Source organism: Geotrypetes seraphini, chromosome 14 (assembly GCF_902459505.1).
Source record: "Geotrypetes seraphini chromosome 14, aGeoSer1.1, whole genome shotgun sequence".
NCBI lineage: Eukaryota > Metazoa > Chordata > Amphibia > Gymnophiona > Dermophiidae > Geotrypetes > Geotrypetes seraphini.
The window spans coordinates 49,588,394-49,613,535 of NC_047097.1; the positions used below are offsets into that span (position 1 = coordinate 49,588,394).

Consider the following 25,142-nt stretch of genomic DNA (forward strand, 5'->3'; position numbering starts at 1 on the left):
GCAGGGGTCTCTGTTCTACTTTCTCTATGTGTTCCTTATTCCTGCAAACCTCTATGCTGTATTTTTTTCTCTGTATGCTCCTGATTATTTTTTTTCCTTCTTCAGTCTCAGCTCTTCTTTATCTGAACATTTCCTTCCTCAGTCTGTCCAATTGCAGCTCTCTTGCCCTTTGGGAGGGGGGGTGGTTAAAGAGTGATCCATAGTTGTTCCTACTTCATAGACTGCCACCTTCAAAGTAGCATTTCTTGACCCCTAGCAGTAGCCTTTTGGTACTGCTACTTGGGATCAAGCTGAGATGGTGGGAAATGGGGCAAAGGGAAATCTGATTTAGGGTATGTGGTCTCCTGCTCCCCTTTCCCGACAAACCTGCGACTCCAGCAGCGTGTGCAGCACTCTACACACACTGCTTTGGAGCCTTCTACTGCCCTGATTTACTCTGGCACGTCCCTGATGACATCATCAGATATGCGGCAGAGCAAATCAGGGCAGTAGAAGGCCCTGAAGCAGCGTATGTAGAGTGCTACACAAGCTGCTTGAATCGGCGTTTGGAGCCGGGACCGCGAAGAAAGTAGCGGCTGGAGTCTTTTTTTCGGCACTTCCCTTCCCGCACCTTGAGGTGTCGCCACAGCTCCTCTCGATCCCCGCCAGCGTTGGAAGCCTTCTCCGACGCTGGTGCGGCTCGTGAGAGGAGCCGACAGGAGAGCAGGATGTCCAGCGCTGGGGTTCAGTCCTTCCGGCGAGTGTAGGTAGGTGCTGGGGATTCGCGCATGCGCACTCCTGCGGCCACAGACCTACTGATCATGGAAGCACGCCGATAGGAGTGCGCATGCGTGGCTAGCGTTTTATTATATAGGATATTACCAATTTTAGGAGGAAGCTTGAGTCTTTGGAAAATTTTTCCCGCAGTAACAACTTAAGATTGGTGAATTTTCCTAAGGTCTCAATGATCACTCCTCGGGAGATGCTGAAAAGATACATGTTGGAAATTTTGGGACTCACTGAGGAAGTAATAACACCATTTACACAAGAATATTATCTCCCTAATAATCAGCAGAAACAGCAGCAAGAGGTTGTACAGGAAACTCTGAATGTGTCCACTTTATTGGAATCCTTAAATACCGTAATGAAAGGGCAGTGCCTGCAACTTTATTACTAACAGTGGCTTTGGCCCCAGACAAAAATTGGCTATTGAGACTCTTCTTTAAAAATAAACAAAAACTTTTTTTAGGAATGCAAATACAAATGTATCTGGATTTCGCCAGAGAAACCCAGAGACGTCGTAAAGAATTTCTATTACTAAAACCAGGAATGTTAACCTTAGGGGCAACCTTATATTTACGTCACCCATGCAAATGTGTGGAGGGGCATAATAAAAAAAAACATCTAAGTCCCCTTTTGGCCTAAGGCCTTAAACGTTGAAAGTAGAAGCAGGGAAAATGTCCATTATCAAAAAAACCGTCCAAAAGGAGGTTTTTTTTGATAATGGCCTGCCTCTATGTTCAACTGTTTAAACGCCCAGACCACCCCTACGTCTAAACTTACACCATATAATCAACCTAAAAAAAGCCTAAGCCCCAAACGTCCAAAACAAGAGCTTTTAGGCGAAGGAAGAGCCAGTCCTTTACCTAAAAGCTGGATTCTGTAACCGGTGTCTGTCAAAAACAACACCGGTTACAGAATATAGAAACATAGAAAAGGGCTACAGCCCATCAAGTCTGCCCACTCTGCTTACCCACCCCCTGTCTATGCCCTAATGACCCAATTTCCTTATCTTGACCCTCGTAGGGATCCCACATGGGTATCCCATTTATTCTTAAAGTCTGGCACGCTGTCTGCCTCGATCACCTGCACTGGAAGCTTGTTCCAATGATCAACCACTCTCTCTGTGAAGAAATACTTTCTAGTGTCGCCATGAAATTTTCCGCCCCTGAGTTTGAGCGGGTGCCCTCTTGTAGCCGAGGGTCCCTTGAGAAAGAAAATATCATCTTCCACTTCGACACGTCCTGTGAGGTACTTAAATGTTTCGATCATGTCTCCCCTCTCCCTACGTTCCTCGAGAGTGTAGAGCTGCAATTTGTTCAGTCTCTCTTCATACGAGAGACCCTTGAGCCCCGAGATCATCCTGGTGGCCGTCCGCTGAACCGATTCAATTCTGCGCACATCTTTACTGTAATGTGGCCTCCAGAATTGCACACAGTACTCAAGATGAGGTCTCACCATGGCCCTGTACAACGGCATTATGACTTCAGGCTTTCGGCTGACGAAACTTCTATTGATACAATCCAATATCTGCCTTGCCTTAGATGAAGCCTTCTCCACTTGATTGGCAGTTTTCATGTCTGCACTAATGATTACTCCTAAATCTCGTTCTGCTGAAGTCCTAGCTAAAGTTTCTCCGTTCAAGAAGTACGTCTTGCATGGATTTCCGCTTCTGAGGTGCATGACCTTACATTTCTTAGCATTGAAGCCTAGCTGCCAGGTTGAGGACCAACTTTCCAATGTAAGCAGGTCTTGCGCCATATAATTCTGTAAACTGCATTCACTTACAATATTACATAGTTTGGCGTCATCGGCGAATAGTGTTATTTTACCTTGAAGCCCTTGAGTCAGATCCCCTATGAATATGTTAAAAAGGAGTGGACCCAGGACCGAGCCCTGCGGCACTCCACTGGTCACCTCCGATGTTTTAGAGAGGGTACCATTAACCACCACCCTCTGAAGTCTGCCACTCAGCCAATCATTGACCCATGCAGTTAGTGTCTCTCCTCACCCTACAACGATCCGGGCAGGAGGGAGCCCAAGCCCTCCTGCCCCGCGGCACCCCCGAATCCTGCGACACGATCAGGGCAAGAGGGAGCCCAAGCCCTCCTGCCCTGGTGAACCGTACCTCCCTGCTGACATCGGGGCAAGAGGGAGCCCAAGCCTCTAGGCCCGCGATCCCCATCCCCCCCTCTCCGCCGAGTCCAATGGGGCCAGGAGGGAGCCCAAGCCCTCCTGGCCCGGCGATATCCAACCTCCCTCCACCCCTCACACGATCCGGCCCTCCTGGCTCGGCGACACCCTCTAACCCCCACCCCCCACTAAAATTCAGGCAGGCCCACAGGTGGGGCTTGAGGCGCCTGGGCCAACCGGAATCGGCCCAGTTGTCTTAGACCCCCTCCTGTGGGCGGGGCCTTAGGCACATGGACCCAACCGGCCTGTCTGATTTCTTGAGATTTCTAGCTCTGTTTCTAGCCTTTATATCACTATTACTGATCTATGCTCCCAAGGGTACCTGATGCCCTGATGAACATTCAGCCATACACTCTTCCCCAGGAGCAACTCAAGGCCCTACCCCTACCCCCACCCCCAAAATCAAGCATCTCTCTTTGCCTTTCCTTCCATCCCCCATAACCCAGAGGCATGCCAGAAAAATCGTGGCTATTTTAGTGAATGTTTAGCTGAGGGACTTAGTCTAACGTTGCTAAAGTACTTTCTTTTTAAACTACATATTTCCTGCTCTAAGAGAGAGTTTCCCAAAATGGTACAAAAGCATGTTTATATTTCATACTTTCTCTTATCAGCAGTGCCTAGAACAAGCTGGCACTGCGTTTTTCATCCATCTCACACACACCTGTTATAAACAGGCTTTTCCAGTTTTGTGCCTCTCGATTGTCCATGATTGGAAAGAGTATAATGCTTACCATATGTTCTTTTTTGGGGGGACACTTTTCCAAAACATTTGCCGAGACATTTTGTACAGGATACCTCTATCCAGGATTGCATAGGTACTATATGTAGATCTCCCTCAGCTACTCTGATTATTTCCCAAAGCTGCAGAATAGGTGACCCTATGCTGTTCCAAATGCTTTTCTGGAAAAGGGGATAGAGGGGTATAAATAGAAGATTACTGCACAGGTCCTGGATCTGTTGGGCCACCGCGTGAGCGGACTGCTGGGCACGATGGACCTCGGGTCTGACCCAGCAGAGGCATTTCTTATGTTCTTATGATAGCTACTCTAGATTGCTGTAATTCTGTTCCTATGTTTTCTGATTGCTGACCTATCACCTATAGAGAATAAAGATAGGTATCTCAACTATACATGTTTCAGGGTGTCTGAGTTTGTTTGCACCCAGTGGTGCGATTATGGTACTCTGTTCTGCTTGTCAAATGGAGGAAAAAAATGGTAGATCAAATAGAGGAGATCAGGAACAATAAATGAGCGCCAAGATTTCCTGCAATGATTACAAATAAAAAAAATAACTCATTATAATTTGTCTTTGATGTTCTAGAAGATTCTTTAATTTTTTTCCTCTTTTGAAATCATAAAGCATGACAGACTCAAGAAACATTAAATTAACTTCTTGTTATTAACATACCTTAGTATGCAAAAGGGTTAACGTTGGTATGTCAGGAGATATCTGGTCTCTGTTAGGAAAGAACATGAGTGTTAATTTAATATGATTTTTTTTAATAGTGCATTATGCTCCACTTAGAATAATTCCAAGTATTAGAACATTTCAACTAGATTACTACCTGATCAATCTACCATGAGGAGATAACAGTTCAATTCCAAGGCCAAGTCTCTCATCCTTGAGCTTGCAGGGATCACAAATACTACTAAGGCAGTATTCACAGACACACTATCATTCAATGGTAGAAAAAATAATTTATCAAAGGGAACATGTCAGCTTTTAGAAATGCCCATTTCTGATACATTTTATTTCACTTTCTATTTCTCTAGTATTGCTGTACATGAGTCTGATTTCTTGAGATTTCCAACTCAGTTTCTTGCCTTTATATCGCTACTACTGATCTGTGGTCCCTAGTTTCATATTTATTGAGGGTCTATATTTTGCATGTATAACCAGGATGTGGTATTCTTCTAGTATGTAGTTTCTGTATAGAGATCTTGCGGCAGTCCCTTGCGGGTTTTTTTTTCATTAGGTGGTGTAATAATGCTTTAGGGCCCAGTGTAATATTTACAGTGCTATCTGGGTGGGGGGTGGGCGGGGTTGTGCGAGGATAGGGAGTGGGCAAGTTTGTGAGTAGAGGGCCTAGTGCACTTGTGTGGCTAGGGCCCACCGAAGAATTAATCCTGCCTTGGGTGGAGCCAGAAGTTATCCAGGTATCACCAATATTTGGTGCCAGTACACAGACAAATCCTAATGTCCAGTATCTGCCTTCCTGGATAGTATCCTTGATGCAAATCAGTGGCAGCTGGATAATTTCTGCTCTGTCTATAGATATTCAGTGCTGGTATCTGGGTACCACCAGTGCTGATTATACAAGTATAACGTTAAACACTGCAGTAGGGATTTTAAACATGAACCATGTAGTTTAAATATTGGAAGGAGGGGGGGGCAAATGTTTTTCCACCAACAGTACCAAATAAAGCATACAAGTGGGTGACTGCCAAGCTTAGGGCTGCTTAATTTGTCCACTGTCCAAAAGCCACCCTGCCTAAAAAAAAACTGTGAGAGCTGTTGATATTACAAAGACAAGTTGGCCACAGCGCTGGCCCAATGATACCTGATGCCCCTGGGGGGGTTGGTGTATGGCTGAATATTCACCTAAGGCAACCCAATGCCCTACCCCCATCTCCATAATCAAGCATCTCCATTTGCCTTTCCTTCCATCTACCACAACCCAGAATATCCCCTTTCCTTCTCTGCCCTAAGGCATTCCAGAAAAAACATGGCTGTTTTAGCGACCACACCAGATGTATTCCACATATTAGCAAAGGTGGAAAGAAGTTGAACAGTGTCCAGGACAGCCCCAATAAACTATAGAGTTTGGGAGGTAGTCAACTGGGATTTTGGAAAATTGACTTAGAACCCCAGACTTTGGAGGAATGTAATAGTCTGTCGGGTCGCTGCAATAACCCCCTGTTGAGAGGGGGATTTGATGAGCCAGTCGTCCAGATATGGAAAAACTTGAAGACCCTGGGTACGCAGGGCTGCAGCTACCACCACAAGACACTTCGTGAAGACCCTGGGGGATAAGGCGAGTCCGAAAGGCAGAACTCGGTATTGAAGATGAAGATTCCCCACCCGAAATCTTAAGAATCTGTGAGAGGCAGGGTGAATTGGGATATGAGTGTAAGCTTCTTTGAGATCCAGAGAGCATAACCAATCCCCTTGATCCATCAGGGAGTACACAGCTGGTAAAGAGAGCATCCAAAACTTCTCTTTGACTAGAAATTTGTTGAAGGCTCTGAGGTCCAGAATAAGTCATAGATCCCCCGTCTTCTTTGGGACCAGAAAATAACGGGAATAAAACCCTGTGTCCCATTGGTTCAAGGGAACCTCCTCGATAGCTCGAAGGTGAAGAAGAGCCTGAGCTTCCTAAAGAAGAAGGGGAAGTTGCGACGTACTGGAAGGAAACTCTCTTGGAGGGAGATCTGGAGGTACTTGAAGAAACTGAAGTGAGAATCCCTCCCAAATGATGTTGAGAACCCAGAGATTAGCTCCCACTGATGGTAGAAGTGGTGAAGCCGACCTCTTATGGGCAGGAGAGAAGTCTGATGGATGGAGGTTGGTATGCTCAGACTGAGAATGTCAAAAAGACTGGGCCAGCTTAGCCGCAGCAGGAGCCTGAGGTTTTTGTTGTCTCTGCTACTGTTGTTGCCATCTGGGCGGAGGCCTGGAGAAAGGTGGAGTCATTTTCTGAGGGTAACGACGTGGCGGAGGTTTGTAAGGCCGAGCAGGTGGAGTCTTAGCCTTTGGCTGGACCAGGGAGGCAAAGGAGCACTCATGTTCAGAGAGACGCTTGGTAGCAGCCTCTATGGAATCATCAAAAAGTTCATTTCCTTGGCAAGGTAAATTTGCTAGGCGGTTTTGCAAATTGGAGTCCATGTCAACAATGCAGAGCCAAGTCAGGCATCGCATAGCCACAGCAAAGGCTGTAACCCTAGATGACAGCTCAAAAGCATCATGCATGGCTTGCAGCATGAACAGGCGGATTTGTGACAGAGTTTGGAGAATCTTTTTGAACTCTGGAAGGCATTGCTCCTCAAGGGCAGGAAAGAGCTTAGGCATTATTCTGAGGCAATGATTAAAATAAGATGTAACTAGGTAATTGTAGTTGAGAATTCGATTTACCATCATGGAATTCTTATAGAGCCTGTGGCCAAACTTATCCATGGTGCGGCCTTCTCTGCCTGGCAGCACCGCAGTGTAGACCTTAGAGGGTTGAGCTTTCTTAAGTGAAGATTCCACTACTAGGGATTGATGAGATAACTGCGGTTTTTCAAACCCCTTGCAAGGAACCATACGATAACGAGATTCCATCTTAGAGGGTATGGCTGGAATAGAGTAAGGGGTTTCTAGATTCCTGAGAAAAGTTTAAAACAGGAGTCATGGGAAGTCTTAAGGTTTCCTTGGGTGGATGAGGCAACTCCATGTCGGCCAAGTACTCAGGAGTGTACTTCGATTCAGAGTGTAGATCCAGCTGAAGAGCTTTACCCCTATCAAAGACAAACCTCACAAAAGAGGTGGACTTTGATGTGGAGGGTTCCTCAGAAGAAGGAGACCGAGACTTGGGTGCCGCCGAATAAGATGGCGAAGCTTCTCTGGAATTGAGAAGGCATGTCAGTATCCAGCACCATGGTCACTGATGAAGCTCCACTGTATGTTAGAGGAGGAGTCAGAGAGTGTTTGCGCTTCAGAAGTCTCGATGGAGAAGTCCCCGGAGTCCAAGGGACAGATTGTCTCAACTACTGTTTGGGAGAGGCAGGCGGAGAAGGTTCCCTCACAGATGGTCTCGATGGAGGGGGTCCTCGACCTAGATGTGCCTCGAGGAGAAGCAGGAGGAGTAGGAGACTTACAAGGTCGAGGCTTATGCTTGGACATCGAAGGAGCCTCGACAAACTTCGACAAACGAGGCATAGAAGACTCAGTACTATGAGGAGGTGAGTCCCTTTGTTTGAGAGAAGACTCTTTACTCCGTTTGGAAGCAAGGTGCCTCGAGGTCGAGGTGTGCTTCGAGTGGTGCCTTGATTGAGGTGTGGGAGACTCTGACCTGGAGGGACGAGGCGAAGAGTCACTGGAGGATAACTGACGAGATTTACGAGGCTTGCCTCAAGGTGCTTCGACAGGAGGCATAGGAAGCAGGGTCGAGGCAGGGACAAGTTGAGCCAAGACCGAGATAATCTGAGTGGTCAAGATGGCTTTTAACACGTCCTCGAACATAGGCACCGAGACCAAGGGATCTGGTCTGGGAGGTGCAGCAGTGCGCTCCAATGAGGGTGACCTCGAGGATGAGTATTCCCTATGTTTGGAGGCACGCTTAGCTGTAGGTCTCGTAGAGACCGGAAGACTCCACTTGTTGCCTGGAATGCCTGAGACTCTGGAGGCTTCTTAGGAAGCGTACTTGAAGGAGAAAGAGGAGACTTACCTGCAGACAAAACCTTAGAAGGTACCACAGACAAGGCCTTCGAAGACGAGGGCATCGAGGTCGAGGTCTTAGTCGAGGCCGCCACGGGGGTCGAGGTCGAGGTCTTGGAAGTCAAGGCTGCCCCCGAGGTCAAGGCTTTCTCCACAGACTGCTCCATAGTGCCAAATAGTTGAAGAATTTTAGCACGGCGTCTGCAAAGAGCTTGAGGTTGAAGGGTAGCACAGCATGGGCAAGACTCGGGACAATGTTCTGGTCCTAAGCAGGCAATACACCAATGATGAGGGTCAGTGATTGAGATGACCCAGCCACAGTGTCTACACTTTTTTAAACCGGTAAGGGGCCAGGACATATGACAAAAAGAAAACCACAAAGGAACGAGGTTTGGCAGCAGGGCCTAAGCCCAGAGGCCGCCGGTCGAAACTCGGCGGAGAAAAAGAAAGGTGTTTTTTTTTTAGACTTACAAGACACGCCTGCACAGCGACTTCGAAGAAAATAACAAAGCCGCGGTGCGAGAAGGCAACGAAGAACTGCAGAGCTCAAGAAAACGGGACTTCTCAGCTCCACGGAAAACGTTGAACTGAGGACCCACTGAGGTGACGCACGCTCTAACTCGGGCGGGAAGGCACTCACGCATCTGTGATGCAGCACTCGTAAGCTCTTAAAAGATCTTCAAGCAAGTCTGCTAGCGAGGCTGTCCGCTGCAGGGCTCCATGGATGACGTCACCCACCTGTTGAGAATATGCTGCCTGCTTGTCCTGGAATAAGAGATCTACCTGAACCGGAAATGGTTTTCAAGGGTGAAGGAACTGAAAGAAATCTCAGTGAATCTGGAAGACGTACTAAACCAAATCAACAAGTTAAAAAGTGATAAATCACCTGGACCAGATGGCATATATCCCAGGGTACTAAAAGAACTCAAACATTAAATTGCTGACCTGTTAGTGATCTGCAACCTGTACCTAAAATCGTCTGTAGTACCTGAAGATTGGAGGTTGGCCAATGTTATGCTGATTTTTAAAAAGGGTTCCAGGGGAGATCAGGGAAATTACAGACCAGTAAGTCTAACTTCAGTATTGGACAAAATATTGAAAACAATTATAAAAAATAAAATTATGGAACACGTAGACACACATGATTTAATGAGACAGAGTCAGCATGGGTTCAGCCAAGGGAGATCTTGACTTCTTTGAAGGTGTGAATAAACATGTGGATAAAAGGTGAGCCGGTTGATGTAGTGTATCTAGATTTTCAGAAAACTTTTGACAAAGTGCCTCATGAGAGGCTGAGAAAATGAAAGAGTCATGGGATAGGTAGCAAAGTTCCGTTGTGGATTAGGAATTGGTTATCGGAGAGAAAACAGAGGGTAGGACTGAATGGTCATTTTTCTCAATGGAGGAGAGTAAACAGTAGAGTGCTGCAGGGATCTGTACTGGGACAAGTGCTATTTAACTTATTTATAAATGATCTGAAAATTGGAACTACGAGTGAGGTGATTAAATTTGCAGATGACACTAACTGGCTGCCTGAAAGGGAGGGATGAAGCAGAACACCCCTATTGCTATAAAGTCTGAAAAGAAGTGGTAGAACTGTGTTCTAGGCCATTCCCTCAGAAATGAAGCCCTAATTGAAAGGGTTCTGACACCTATTGATACAAACAGATGTCTTTGGCTGCCATCTTCTTTCAGTCCCACAGTGCATGGTGGAACACTGTAAAAGGTAGGTCCGCCACTAGTGCTTGAAATTCAATCACTTTTCTAACAGAAGTGACAGAAATTAGAAAAAACACTTTCCAGGGTAAGGTATTTGAGATGAGCCATAGACATTGGACCCACCTACTATATTTAACTTGAGGAATGAAAAGACGCCAAGGTTCCACCAAATCTAAAGCTGAATAGATATGGAACTCCTCATGAACCCGCTCTAACAGTAATCTGTGTAGAGACAGAATGATCGAGACCCAGATCTAGAACTTGATTAAGGTCACCACCACCTGTTTTACCAACTGTTCAAAGAAAGCATGATTGTAAGTATTTGGAGCATAGACACTGAGGAGATGGAAGGTATAATTACCTACAGTGACCTTTAACAGCACATAACGACCCTCAGTATCATGAACTAGTAGTAGGGCTTTGTTTGGTATGAACTTGCGAATGATGATAGCTACTCCTGCACATCTATGGGTGGAGGATGATGCAAATATCTGGCTCACCCAATGTCTACCCAGTTTCTGGTGTTCTAGATCAGAGAATTTGGTCTCTTGGAGACAGGCTATATCTGCTCTATAATGTTTCAGTTGATTCAAGATCTTAGTACAGTGGTCTCAAACTCGTGGCCCGCCAAGTACTATTTTGAGGCCCTCGGTATGTTTATCATAATCACAAAAGTAAAATAAAATAGTTTCTTGTTCATGTGTCTCTTTAGCTATAAATTACAACATTATTATTAAGACTTAGCCAAAAGGAAAGATTTATAAACTATAAAGAGTTTAACGTCATGCAAAATTGTCATTTATTTAATAAGACATTAACTATTTTTTCTGCGGCCCTTCAAGTATCTACAAATCGAACATGTGGCCCTGCAAAGGGTTTGAGTTTGAGACCACTGTCTTAGTACGTTTAATAGGGGATGTTATACCAGAAACATTCCACATGATAATATGCAGGGTGGACTCATTTACCTGAAAACAATGAGAAGTGGTTGTTACTACTAAGTAAAAATAAAAGATTCCCAGGTGCCCAGCCCTCACCCGGGAAATATCTAAGTGAGAACCCCAAAGGTCAATGCCAAGCAAAATTATAATAAACCTGATAAATAGAAGAATAGCACTCTGAATGTTCAGTAATTCAGATTATACACAGAAAAAATGCAGATAATCCCCACCTTTTAACTCCTCCTTTTAACTCAGACCCCCCTATTCCCCAAACAGCTCCAATACTTAACAGTTCTCCCTTTCATTTTGCTCATGTCTCGCCCCAAATCAAACTGGAGAGAGAGATGGGTAATCATGTATCTAGTGCTACACCAAGCCCCGGACCCAAAACAAACCAAAGAACAGGTCTCCAGTGAAAATACAATATAAATTGCATAATAGACGCATTGTAAAAAATATCAATGCATAACTTTAAAGTTTATGAAGGAACATAACAGTTCACATGGTGTTGTCGCATGGTCCTAATACTGAGGAACCCAAGAGAAATATAAATGTTAGGTTCCCCATATAACAATAAGACCAAGATGTAAAACAATGTGGCTCCTGGAAAGTGTCACATAAAATCAAGTATGGTCAACAGAGTGATATATCTAAGTATTAATATACAGCCTGAGAGTTGGTCGCGAAGGGCAACCTTAACAATGGATTGGATGACCCGAGTTGGTCACCCATGGGTAGTCAGCTCTGTAAGGCAGTTGGGAGGGGTAAGTGAGGTTAAGGTGGGGGGAAATGCGAGGTGAAACTCAGCTTCCCACCAAGGAGCTTAAAAGTGATTAGTGAGGTAGTAAGAGCAAGGCACCATGGGCAGGAAGTATAAAGACCCATGCCTCTGTGGAATGGAGTTCTTCCCTGTTCCTCAGAGGCAGCTTTCTCGGTTCAGGCATCAGCGGGGTGAGTTTAGCGCTTAGATTGTTCACCCCATAATCGTTTGAATAAATACAAGATAAAATGTCCAGAAGCAATGATTATTGCTCCGGGAAGCAGGGGGTGGTGTGCTGGTGTCTCGGCGCTGCTGGTGCAAGCCCTGGGGGGCGTTGACCTGTGGTTGGCAGGTGTCGATTTGGTGGGGTCGCCGGTGCCTTTGAGGGTGTGAGTCGGGTGTGGGAACAGGATGTTTGGGCCTGCTTGGTTGTTGTTGGGGGGGGAAAGCAGCAGCCTCGGTTCTGGCCATTGCGGTTGCCCCCCCTATGCTTGATCTAAGCAGGGGGCTTTCTCCTGGGAGTGGGGAGCGTGGTCCCACGTACCTTTTGGCAGATGAACAGACCCCGTGGCAGATGAACAGAGGGGTTAACAGCATGCAAGGAGGGCTTGTAGGGGATGTCGGTTGAGTGCCCTTCCTTCTGAACAGAGCTGTCAAGCCCTCTTTGGCTAGGCCCATAGTATTCTTTCCGGGCTGGGGAATGAGGGCCTGGTTGGTGTTTACTTGCAGCCTCCACCCTATTGGCTGTTCCCCTGGTGCAGACTGGCTGGGGAACCAGAAGAGAAAGCAGGGAACTGCTTGGGACAGCTGATGTAGCTTAGAGATTAAGGCACTTCTTCCAAGGTGGGGGTTCAAAGTCATAGGGAACTGATGGTCGGATACCTCAGCACGCATTCCTACAGCGGTATGGTCAGGTGACACGGAGCGGGAGGTGGGAGGGTCAGCCTATGCATGCCTCCTGTAATCACTGCAAGGGGCTTCTGCCTGGTTGCTGCTGTTGGTTTCTGGTTTTCTCTTTCAGGACCCAGCAGCGGAGTCCTCAGTGGCTGGTACCAGGAGGGGTCCTAGCAGGAGCATTTCCTGGCTGGCTGGTGCTTGTGACCTTGCCAGGAGCAACATGTGGAGTAGACAGAGAACACAGGGATAGCTGCAGATGGTGCCAATTTTTGCCTCCGGTAATTGGTCTAGAGGGGACAGGGTGATTGCTGCCAGGGCACCACTGTGTCAGTGGCACACCCTTTTTGTCGATTGGTTGCAGGACTGGGGGGCTGTTCTGCAGCCACACATGTGGCTCTTTTTGGCCTGGGGCAGGATCGAGTGGTTCCGCGGCTTCCCTGGGGCAGGGCCGGGGTGATTCCGCGGCTTCCCTGGGGCAGGACCTGGGACTTCTTTAGGACCAGGGATGGTTCTGTAGTTTCTTAGGGACTGGACCGGGTTGGCGGGAACTGTGCCTTGTAGCTGTTTGGTGCTGTGCCTGCTGGGCAGAGCCGGCAGACAGAGAGACAGGGGGCCGTGGGAAGATTACTGGGGGTCGTATGCTGAGCGGTACGGCTGCAGTCCGTGGATGCCCTGCCCTCTCCACGGTGGTATCTGAATTTTCACTTGGGGCTGGGAGATGGGGCCTTGCTGGTTCCTATCGGGGACTCCTTCATCTGGCCTGTCCCCCCTCGTGCTGACCTGCAGCCTTGGTGAGGGCTTGGGTATAAAGGGAATGGCTCTCAGTCCGTTTGGTAGGGGAAGACGTGGAGGTAGTTGCTATTAGGAGGGGCTGGGGGGGGGTCTCAAAAATGATGCATGCTGCGTGGGACCCCTCCTGTGGGGATTTTAATACGTTGGTGATTTCTTAATTCCAATTTCACTACCATTCTTCAAGAGGGGTTTGGAGAAGTTGAACTTGGTATGGGGCATGGGCATTTTTCCCGGTCTGACCTGGCGCATGCAGTCAGTCCTCTGTATTGGTAGCAATGGGGGGATTGGGTGGCTTGCTCGGGGCCATGGAGGGGGAACGAGGGTTTGTGCCTGTAGCCTCAGGGGGCTGGATTGATGGCTTTGTCCACTGTACCACACTCTCCCCTTCTTGCCTGTTGTTGCTGATCACTTTCTGTTTCTCTTGCAGGGCAGCTGGTGGAGACATCAGTGGCTGGAATATGACTGCTGCAAGATGTCATCATAGCTGGAGCATCCCAAGCTGGCGGGTCTGCGACCTTGGAGATGGACACAGTGGTAGCCAAGGATGGTACCATTCATCTTCAGCAACAGATTGGGAGGGGACTGGGTGGCTACTGCCGTGGCACCACTGGGTCAGTGGCGCACTTTTTTGCTGGTCGGTCGCAGGACTGGGGTGGTTCTGCGGGTGCCACTGTGGTTCTATGGTGGCAGAACTGGTGAGCTCTGCAGTTCCTTTGGGACAGGACCGGGTGGTACTGCAGAATCTCTGGGACGGGGAATGGTGGTTAAGCAGAGTCTCTGACACGGGACCAGGTGGTTCCGCAGTGTCGGTGGGATGGTTCTGTGGATTCTCTGGAGCGGGACTGTGGCAGTTCCACGGGGTCTTCTCAGGTCCGGGGCAGTACCACAAAGTCTTCTCGGAAGCGGGACAAGGGAGATTCCGCAGTTTCTATGCGGTGAGACTGGGGTGGTTATGCAGTATGGTCTGGGTGGTTTGGTGGTGTCTCTGGGGCAAGTATGGGCAGTTATGTGGTTTAATGTGTGTGGGCACTCAGTAGGTGTGCCTGGGTGGTTGTGAGGTGGGGTTTCATTGGGATGGTTGCTCATGCAGTTTGTTGGGTGCTGGAGGTTTCTGTTTGAGTATGGGCCCAATGATTGGGCGGTTTGCCTGTGGTGAAGGGGCTGGTCTTCAGGGAGGTTTTCCTTCGGTGTGGCATTGGGTTTGGTGGTGCCCTGTTTTTGCATTTTTTTCAGTGCACCGCCTGCTCTCTGTGCTGCTGTGGATTCTTCAGGTACTTGGTTGACTGGTTGCCTTCCCGCGGCCATCTTAAAGAGCATCATTGCCATGACTGAAGTTTACAAAGTGTTTTGGAGAGAGCAACATTGAATTAACCGCAGTGAATTTATTCCCCTGAAGTATCCCTGGGAAGGGCAAAACAAACACAAGTTCTTTCTGTTGGGAACATTGGGAACATCAGGGAACGAGCACCATTCTTTAAGACATCAGATGGCGGGGAGGCCCACGACAGGCACCAGGGGTCCGCGGCGATGCCCGTGGACGGTGTTAGGCCGGTAGCGGCCCCCGGCGCGCAAGGTCCGGGTCTTCTCAGAGTTGGGTTGTTTGGGAATGCAGCCCAAAGCGGGTGGTAAACTCCATCTAAGGCTAAATACCGGCACGAGACCGATAGCGGACAAGTACTGTAAGTTGATGAGAAATACATGCCTAAGTGGAAGCGTTCCCAAAGATAGGGTTTGTTATTTCCTTCACAAGTACATGTGTTGAACTGAAATAAATTTTTCACTTGCTTAAATGAATTTTTCACTTGTAGCTGTAGCCATTTCAATTTGTTTTATACAGATTTAACCACTGATTCACACAATATATTTAACAGAAGAAGATTTATTATGAAAAATTATCTATGAAATGAAAGACTGAGTGTAAGAAAATTTATATATATATGTACGGAGTTTTTTTCGTACCAGTGATGAAACATGAGGCTTAGGGTACTGTATAGTCCCGGCCAATCGTGGATGAGGCCCATTTTTCTCCGTTTTTCATATTCACCCTTATTATTTGGCTTCTGTGTTTGTTGATTTTTGATTAAGTGTGAGTGTGGTTTTTCTGGTAAACCAGTATACAGTACGTTTCTTTTTTTTATTTTGCCTTCCTATGTAGTCAGCTTCCTTGGCCATGGCAGGTCCAGCTTACCACTGGTTGTTCTTTTTGGTGGCTTAATAACAAAGCTGCAGCCTGGTTATTACCATCAACCCAAAGTGTCTGTGGTTCTTGATTGTAGTCATTATTGCTAAGGCTGGCTAAAGTTAAGGTTTATCAGAGAGCGCAACTTGGCCATTCCAGATCCATGTTATATAAGTCTCTGTGGCAGAAGTTTTATCAAAAGTATGCCAAACACCTTGATGATTTTATTTGAGCACAGTGGGATAGAGAAACATAAATTGAATCTTCTTTTCAGCAAGCTTACTACACAGTGGATAGAAAAGTTTATGTTTCTCAGCGAGAACTGCTAAATAATCTTAGAAGATGCGTATCGCTGAATCCTTGTAGCAAAGGGTATACTTAAGTATCTTGTATTTACGCAAGATCTCTACTTTATGATTGTAATTGTGGAGCTTAATAATTACAACCCTGTGGCACAAGTCTCAAAGCTGCAGGTGGCCCAAATGATGAGAGCATGCAAGACGAAGTGGGCTCAGCCCTTTTTGAAGTGGAATGTTTTTAGCCAGCCAAGATTCTAAAGTGTCCAGCAATGTTGGGTCGGCTACCATCTCTGGGATGCCTAAGATATGTAAAATTTGCCTTTCATGAATGATTTTCCAAATCTTCCAAGCACTCCAAATACACATGTGTAAGGGCCTGCAAGGCCTGTATATACACTGTATGTTTCAGGTGATCATCTTCCACAATGCTCCAGTTCAGTGGTGCGGTGAGTGGTTTCAGTAACTAGAGCCTCTAGACCACAGGTGTCAAGCTCAAGGTCCATGAGCCAAATCCAGCCTGCATGGTCGTTTTATGTGGCCCATGGTCTGATGCCCCCAGTGTTATCTTGTGGCTGGCTCCCTCCTACTCACAGCCGCAGTGTGCAGGAAGCCGCATGCAATGGCTCCTCGCGCGTCCCACACCTCATCCAGAAGCATTTCCTCTGATGTTGCAATGTCAGAGAGAAGGTGTCCAGTTTAGACACAGGACACATGAGGATCTGTTGCACGCGGCTTCATGCACATTGCGGCTGTGAGGAGTAGGGAACTGGCCACAAAATAACACCAGGGGGTATTGGACCGCAGGCCACATAAAACGGCCAGGTTTGAGCTAGCCAGAAGGTAAGACACCCGCCGGAGTGAGGAAAAGCATGGAGGGAGGGAGACAGCAAAGTTAGGGGGAATAATTTTATTTTCAATTTAGTGTTTGAATTGTGTCAATTTTGAGAATTTTAATCTGCTGTCTAACTTTTTGCACTGCTCAGGAAGAAATACTTTTGTTTCTTTTTCTCTGGGGGTTGTGCTGTATGCAGAGTCTTGTATCTTAGGGTTTCTTTTTTATATATTAGTACTTTTAGTTTTTGGTCCCGTATTTGCATAGGGAGTTATCTGTGTTCTGGTAGGAATGAATGTTGAGAAGCATACAGTGTGCTTTGTGCAGTTTAATTTTGTGGTTAACCATTTATGTGTTAAGATTATATTGTGTGTGTATATATGAAAAATGGTGTTATAATTAGTACTATTATGGGGCAGGGTCTGGGGCGGTGATTGGGTGGGGTCTGGCCCATGACTTAGCCTGTGTTTTGGATTTTGGTCCCTTAATGTGATTGAGTTTGACACCCCTGTGATTGAGTTTGACACTGTAGCTGCTCCAAGAGACGATCCAATCCAGGTTATCTCCCACAAGGTGTCCTCCGAGAACTGATTTACTTCCGAAACTACTCCCTATGCCATCTTGTCCTCAGAGACACGTGGCCAATCATGATCTTTTCTGGCCAATTTAGAAGACAGATCGTCAGCAATGCGTCTTAAGCATTTTTCTATGAAATACATCACTCCATAAGACGCACTTTTTCCACCCCCAAAAAGAGGATGGAAAAATGGGTGCGTCTTAAGGAGTGAATATAATGATCCCCCCCGCGCCGCCCCCCCCCCCCCCACCCGTGGTCCAAGAGTTGCCAGTCTGGAATGGAGGCGTGGAATGGCTCGTTTCCTTCCTAAGCGAGGTGACTTTTTGTGTGCCATTTGCAAGTGCCGGCAGTTAACTTTTTCTTTCTCACATACACGGTGTGTGAGGAGAGCAGGGGTGCTCCGAAGCCACTTCTCGCATTCCTGCGCTGAAGTTGGTGCCGGGAACGAGTTCCACTTTCTCTCTCCTCAGGCAAGGGCAGCGAAAATTGACGCGTGCAATGCTGTGGTCGGAGGCTCCCCCCCCCCTCCCCTCCCCCCCCTCCCCTCCCCCCCTCCCCTCCCCCCCACTACCCCGGTCCACGGGCAGGGTCGCAGCTCTGATGTCCAACATGGATAAAGCACGTTCTGTTCCCTTTTCTCCCTCATGCCTACCCGGAAAGGGCATCCCCTGCTTGTCTTTCTTCTTCGGTAAGTGCTGCCAGGGTTTTTGTTTATTGTCGCTCTGTTTAACTTTACCTGGAGGAGAAGTTTTCTGGTGGTGCATGTGAACTGAATGAATGAGGTGACTGGAAATTAAAACAGCTGCAAGCTGGATAAAAGAGCCAAAAAAGAGGGAAGCCAAGCCCTTCTTCTCCGAACTTCGCTTTTGTGATGGCTTGAGTGCGCTATATCAAGGGGAGAGCTTGACCTTTTCATTTATTTATTTAATTTTTATATAAATTAAAGCCACTGTGGCATCTTTTAATGTGTCAGAGGATGAGATAGGTTTTCTAAGATAGCTGAAAAGTTCAAAGAGAATTGAAACAGACACACAAAATTTTTTTTTTTTTTTTGGAAATCCATCTGTGATCCATCTGGAGCCCAAGTTGGAGTGACTGCAGACAAAGGAGTCAACTTTTCTACAGGGCAGGGTGGTGGGACAGGGTACAGAGCCTGGCAGGGAGGGGGTACAGGTTGCAGAGCCTAGCAAGGAGTATGGGGTTGGGTGCAAAGCCTGGCAGGGAGTGAGGGGGGCTGGGTGCACAATTTGGATCAGAATGGGTTTTTTTCTTGTTTTCCTCCTCTAAATCTAGGGTGCATCTTATGGTCAGGTGCATCTTATGGAGCGAAAAATATGGTAGTAAAGATTTAAAGAGATCGGTAGAGTTGGCCAAGCCAAGATGGGAGCCGCTTACATAGATTGTCACCGTGGTGTACTTGTCAGAGGTAATCACATACCAGACTTCACTCTTAAAGTTATGTTCTGCTGTGGTTGCAAACCATGAGGGCTGCGATATTTCCATATGTGGGCCCAGTAGAGTGGAATAAACTCCCATATGTCAGCAAGGGAATCTCACTTCATTTAAAATGTTTGCTGAAACATTTTCTGTGCTAAGAGAGAAAACAATATAGTGTTACAACTTGAATGTATAAATGATATAAACAGACAGAAGTGGCTATTTATGGCGTGTTGGCGAGTATTGTATGTGAAGGTAGGGTGGATTGTCTTTGATGTGTATTTTATGTAGGACAAGGCAGTTAGGGCAAGTTTGTGCTTGCATGTGTGTGTTTTGTAATGTGTGTTTCTTACTATGTATGTGTTTTTGGAACCCGCTTTGTATAAAGTGGGATATAAATAAAAGTCATAAACCATATAACCGAGGCTCTAGAGCTAGGTCGACTCACGTCTTCTCCAGCTCACAGCATCACGTGATACCATTTTTCTGTTTTTTTAATATGAGACTTCTCAAAAGCATCCAAAATAAACTGAGTTGAAGCAGGTTTCCTATGCTAGCTGCATTGATCTCTGAGGGCTTGCTATACTGTTTATCCTCAGAAAAAAAAAAAAATCATTATCTTCTTTTACAAATTTGATAATAACAGGGATGGCATACAATGTTTTACATATTCAGTTTTTTTCTGCAATATCACTGATAACTTGATTCATTTTTGCTGTGTATAGCTTACCTCATGCTTTCATCTTCATCACCACAAAGTTTATGATGCTTTGAAACTGGCCGTGATAGTATTTCCTGTTGTTCTCGCTTAAATAACAAAATAAATATTTGTTTTAAAATAAGAGTACACTCATTTTCATCAACATGTCTTAGCAAAGCCCTTCAGATTATCATGTCACAAAATATGAAAGATCCACATTCATTTCTCCCCCGTAAAAACTGCCTTTCATATTTTAGTACTAGAGCGGCCCCAAAATTAAGACGTCTTTCAGAAATAATGGAGCAGAAAGACATGTCCAAGTTAAAAAATAAAGGGTGTTTTTATTTAGACCTGTTTCAATCACATCCAAGTACCAAAAAGTTGCTTTGATTGACCAGCTGACCACTGTAGAGATAAAGGCATGATCCTTCCATAATCCCCCAGTTGATGCTCACCCCCTCCCATCCCCTTAAAAAGTGGAATTGATAAAGGATACCAAGCGCTCTGACAGCATCATTATAATGGGCATACCCAACAGAGCAGCAAGCAGTTTCCAGGAGCAGCCTAGTACAGTGGACTATGAACAAAGGGATCCAGGTCCAAATCCCATTCTACCTAGTACATTTGTACTACCAAATTACATACTGTACCTAGATATAGGAGATACCTGCATGGTAGAAGATGATTGTAATGGTGTACAGTAGGTTTTAGTATGTTCCTGGAGGACTCAAAATTCAAAATAAATAAATTATGGTGGAAATTACACCTGGCTGCCATTGTTTAAAGTCCACTGCATTAACCACTAGGCAGCCCCACTGATCTGCAGGGATGTCTGTGTGGTTGTTTCAAAATGATACCAGACAACCTGTTTTTATGCTGTTTATAAGTTAGATGTATCTGTTTGGAAAATGGCTCTTTTTAGATATCTTCCCAATGTCTATATTTAGTCATTTTTGAAAGGGAAACCCAGATGTATTTCCTGTTTGAAAATGGCTCCAAGATTGATGGTGTTTTTTGGACATAATAAGCAACTTCTCAATTCTGGCTTGGAAGTTTTTGAAAATTTCCCTCCACATTAATACAAATTTTATGTTAAGAAACCACTGTTACACACATCAATGACTCACCATTACTTCTTCAGCTTGACGCACTAGGTCTGCAGTTTTTGCTTCCAATTCTGCATTTAGACGCCTAACCCAATGAGATACTTCCAGTCAATTCATTTCTTTTGTGTAAGAACTTAGTAAAAATATTTATAACAGCAATTTCATAATCATGATTCATTAACTGCTTCTTAAAAAAATTCATTCAAAATTGTGTACAGCAAGTACTGTATATGCTTTAACAAGGAAATTTTTATCAAATTTGTGAGATGCTAAAAATACTTTGTATAAAATACCTAAGGTTTTATAAATACAGCAAATTATGGGGTCCTTTTACTAAGGCGCAATAGCCAATTTAGCGTGCACAAAACGCTAAAGCATCCATTATATCCTATGGACGTGTTAGCACACATTAGCACGTGCTAAATTGGCTACCACACCTTAGTATAAGGACTACTATATCTCACTATTTCATTTTTAAAATTTCTATGTGTTATTTATTGACCTCACTTTGCAATTCAATAACATAATATGCAAAGTATTTTTAAACCTGGAAGTGAAAAGAAAAACCCCCCAAAAAATAAAGTCTTTAATACCTCAATAATTATTAAATGGAGAAGTTATTAAACTGAAGCAAAAATGGCATTTTACCAAAATTTACCACAGGAGCCACTAATCTACAAGAACTCAAAATCAAAAGACGAGTGATTTACGAGTGATTTACTGTGATTCCCACAGTAAATGAATAATGCAACTGGTCATCAACCTCTCAAGCTGCATTATTCAGCTCTCCAGAAACATAGAGCAGCTAATGCACAACCCGATGCTCCCAGGGAGCTTTTTTAAAGGTTACAGTACCTACAAATGATGAAGACAATCTCAGTCACACACTATTAGTGGCAGTACAACCTCCAATAAGAATTGAGAGTCAATATAGTCTAATTTTGATCTCCACATCATGTTATTCAGGAAGAAAAAGAGACCTCCATTAAAAAAAAAAAGTGATGCGCCTCAAATGTTCATACTTGAACCTGAACATTTGAAGCACATTAGATAAAACCCCTGAGGAAGCTAAAAAACTTTTGGTATCAAATCATAAAAAATACTTGTGAGTTTTTAAAATCACTGAAAGAAACTTGAACCACTCTGGAGACAAAAAAGCAACCCTTAACACTAGTCTCACAGTGCTACAACTAAATGTCAAGCTGCCATATAAGGGTCTTTTATCCCTAAATGGTGGCTTGATTCCTAGATGTAATACTGTGAGACTTCTGTTAGGAATAAGTGGCATTTGGGAATCGGTCATGCTCCAGACCTTCCTAGACCATTAAACTAGCTACTACCATAAAGTGCAGATAATCTTCAGGAACACTCCCCTCCCCCTGGAAACAGGTCACAATATATCACTCTATCCGTCTTTCTGCACTTCTATCCCTCCTCATAGCTGTCATTTTTGACCCCCTGATAAGTCCCTCTCTTCATTCCTCACTAACTTCAACTCCTGGCTATCCCTCTTTTTTTGAGCATCCATCCCCCCCACCATCCTTGGCGATTTAAACATTCATGCTAACAAACCCTCTGACTCTTATGCTTCTAGGCTTCCATAGCCCTAACATCCTCATCTGATCTTCAGCTAAGCTCCTCAACCCCTACCCACCAGAATGAGCACTGCTTTGATCTTGTCTTGTCTTCTTCAACTACTCTATCATTAATTTCTCCAAGGAAGTCATTCCCCTCTCTGACCATCATCTGATAACCTTCACAATCCATCACCCTCCCTCCAGCCCCAGTCAATCTCTTCCTGTACATTTAGAAATCTTAAGGCCATCGACACTTGCATTCTCTTCACCACTGTTTTGCCCATCCTCTCTATCACTATGCTACACAAGTCTGTAAAGGGTGCGTCTCCTCCTATAACACCACCCTCTCCTCTGTTTTAAATATCTGTGCTCCTCCTATCCCATGCTCTGGCTAAACCCCAGACCTGGCTAAACTCTAAAATTCGCTACATATGCTCCTGTGCCAGGTCTGCTGAACGGCTCTGGCTCAAATTCCATACTCATGCTGACTGTAAGATCCAAGGAGGCCAGAAACTCCCACGGAGCCACAGAGGTACTCTCAGTATTCACATGTGAGGCACCGGGAGACGGTCCACAGCTTCAGACGGGAGATAACCAGAAAGACCCGTTTCAGGATTTCAAATTTACGCCAGATAGCGTCTAAAGCGAACTATCAAGACTCAAAGTGAACAAAGCCATGGGACCAGACAACCTACACCCCAGGGTGCTCAGGGAGTTAAGTGAAGTCCTGGCGGAACCATTATCTGTGCTTTTCAATCTTTCCCTACGCACAGGAAGAATCCCCTTGGACTGGAAAACCGCCAACGTAATCCCACTCCACAAAAAGGGCAGCAAAACAGAGACAGCAAACTACAGGCCAGTGAGTCTCACGTCTATAGTGTGTAAAGTCATGGAAACACTGATCAAACGGAATCTTGACACAATCCTAGATGAGGAAAATCTACGTGATTCCCACCAACACGGGTTCACCCAGGGTAGATCCTGCCAATCCAATCTTATTAGCTTTTTTGACTGGGTTACTAGACAACTGGATGCCGGGGAGGCACTGGACGTGGTGTATTTGGACTTCAGTAAAGCATTTGATAGCGTCCCACACCGAAGGTTATTGAACAAGCTGAAATCAATGGGTTTGGGAGACACTCTAACTAAATGGGTTGGGGACTGGCTGAGTGGTAGAGTACAGAGGGTGGTGGTGAACGGTACCCCATCAGAAGCGTCGGACGTGCTCAGTGGAGTACCGCAGGGCTCAGTCTTGGGCCCGATTTTATTCAACTTATTCATAAGAGATATGACGCAAGGGCTTAGGGGAAAGGTATCACTGTTCGCCGATGACGCCAAAATTTGCAACATTGTAGGCAACAGCTTGTTACCTGACAATATGACACAGGACTTACTACTGCTGGAAAGATGGTCAACGACATGGCATTTGGGCTTCAATGCTAAAAAATGCAAGGTAATGCACCTGGGTAAGAGAAACCCGCGCAGAACTTATGCACTAAATGGAGAGACCTTGGTTAGGACCAAGGAAGAACGTGATCTAGGAGTGATTATTAGTGATGACATGAAGGCTGCCAATCAAGTGGAGAAGGCTTCCTCCAGGGCAAGACAAATGATGGGATGTATCCGCAGAGGTTTTGTCAGCAGGAGACCTGAAGTCATTATGCCATTGTACAGATCCATGGTGAGGCCTCACTTGGAGTACTGTGTTCAATTCTGGAGACCACACTACCGTAAAGACATGCTGAGGATCGAGTCGGTTCAGCGAATGGCCACCAGGATGGTCTCGGGGCTAAAGGATCTAACGTATGAAGAAAGACTAAAAAAGTTGCGACTGTACTCACTTGAGGAACGAAGAGAAAGGGGAGACATGATTGAAACGTTTAAGTACATCACAGGTCACATTGAGTCGGAAGATGATATCTTCTGTCTTATGGGTCCCTCGACCACCAGAGGGCATCCGCTGAAGATCAGAGGAGGGAAGTTTCAAGGAGACTCCAGAAAGTACTTCTTCACCGAAAGAGTGGTGGATCAGTGGAACAAACTCCCACTGCAGGTTGTTGAAGCCAGCAGCGTGAAGGATTTTAAGAGTAAATGGGATGCTCACGTGGGATCTTTAAGGGAGTAAATTCGGGAGCGAATACTTGGAATGGGCAGACTTGGTGGGCTATAGCCCTTTTCTGCCACTATGTTTCTATGTTTCAGCGCACAATTGACCACCTTGAGGTCCAGGATCGGCTTCCAATCTTCAGAGCCTCTCTTTGGAACAATGAAGTAGTCTTGCTCCGGGACAGGCTCTATGGCCACAATGTGCAGCAACTTGTAGACCATGGTCTCCACTTGAGCCACCTTATCTGGCTGTCCTGTAGGGGAATCCAGAAATAATCCATCAGGGGACAATGGAATTCCAGTTTGTAGCCATCCTGGAGGACTTCCATGACCCAATGGTCCAAGATGATGACCTTCCTGGTGGAAGGGCAGCCCAAGAGCTGCCCCCCAATCCATGGGAGGACAGTTACAGGCAAGGCATCAGAAATGCTTCTTAGCGGGCGCCACCGAACAACTCCCTGTGGGCGGCTGACATTGGGAGCCCCCCGAACCTTGGCCTGGCAGCTGGGGAAGAGAACTGTCCTGAGGAGGCTCCAAAGTACTGACTGCAATGCCTAAAGAAATGAAAAGTAGGGTGCCCCGAACCCCTGGAGGGTCGGGGCCTTTTAACAGGCAATGACTTGGGCCTGCAGTCCTGCACACTAACCATGAGGTCATCCAGACCCTTGCCAAACAGAAGTTGACACTATAAAGTCAGCTGGCTCAATGTTGCCTTCGAGGAGGAGTTGCCAGACCATTACCGGATCCACAGCATCCTACATACTGAAATGGAATTGGCTGAAAGCTTACAGAAGATCTTCAGCATGTCATACAGGGCATCCACCATATAGTCCACCCCTGAAATCAGGAAGTC

General features: G+C 45.9%; 1 protein-coding gene across 1 annotated transcript in view; it reads right to left on the reverse strand.

The window, feature by feature from the left end:
* Nucleotides 1–25,142, reverse strand: part of TEX9 (testis expressed 9) — a 92,162-nt gene that overhangs the window by 61,724 nt on the left and 5,296 nt on the right. The window contains exons 3-5 of the mRNA XM_033920603.1: nt 20,628–20,691; nt 19,531–19,607; nt 4,360–4,408 (exon numbers count right to left, since the gene is read on the reverse strand). Coding sequence (XP_033776494.1) covers nt 4,360–4,408; nt 19,531–19,607; nt 20,628–20,691 — 190 coding nt within the window. The remainder of the gene's footprint in view (nt 1–4,359; nt 4,409–19,530; nt 19,608–20,627; nt 20,692–25,142) is intronic.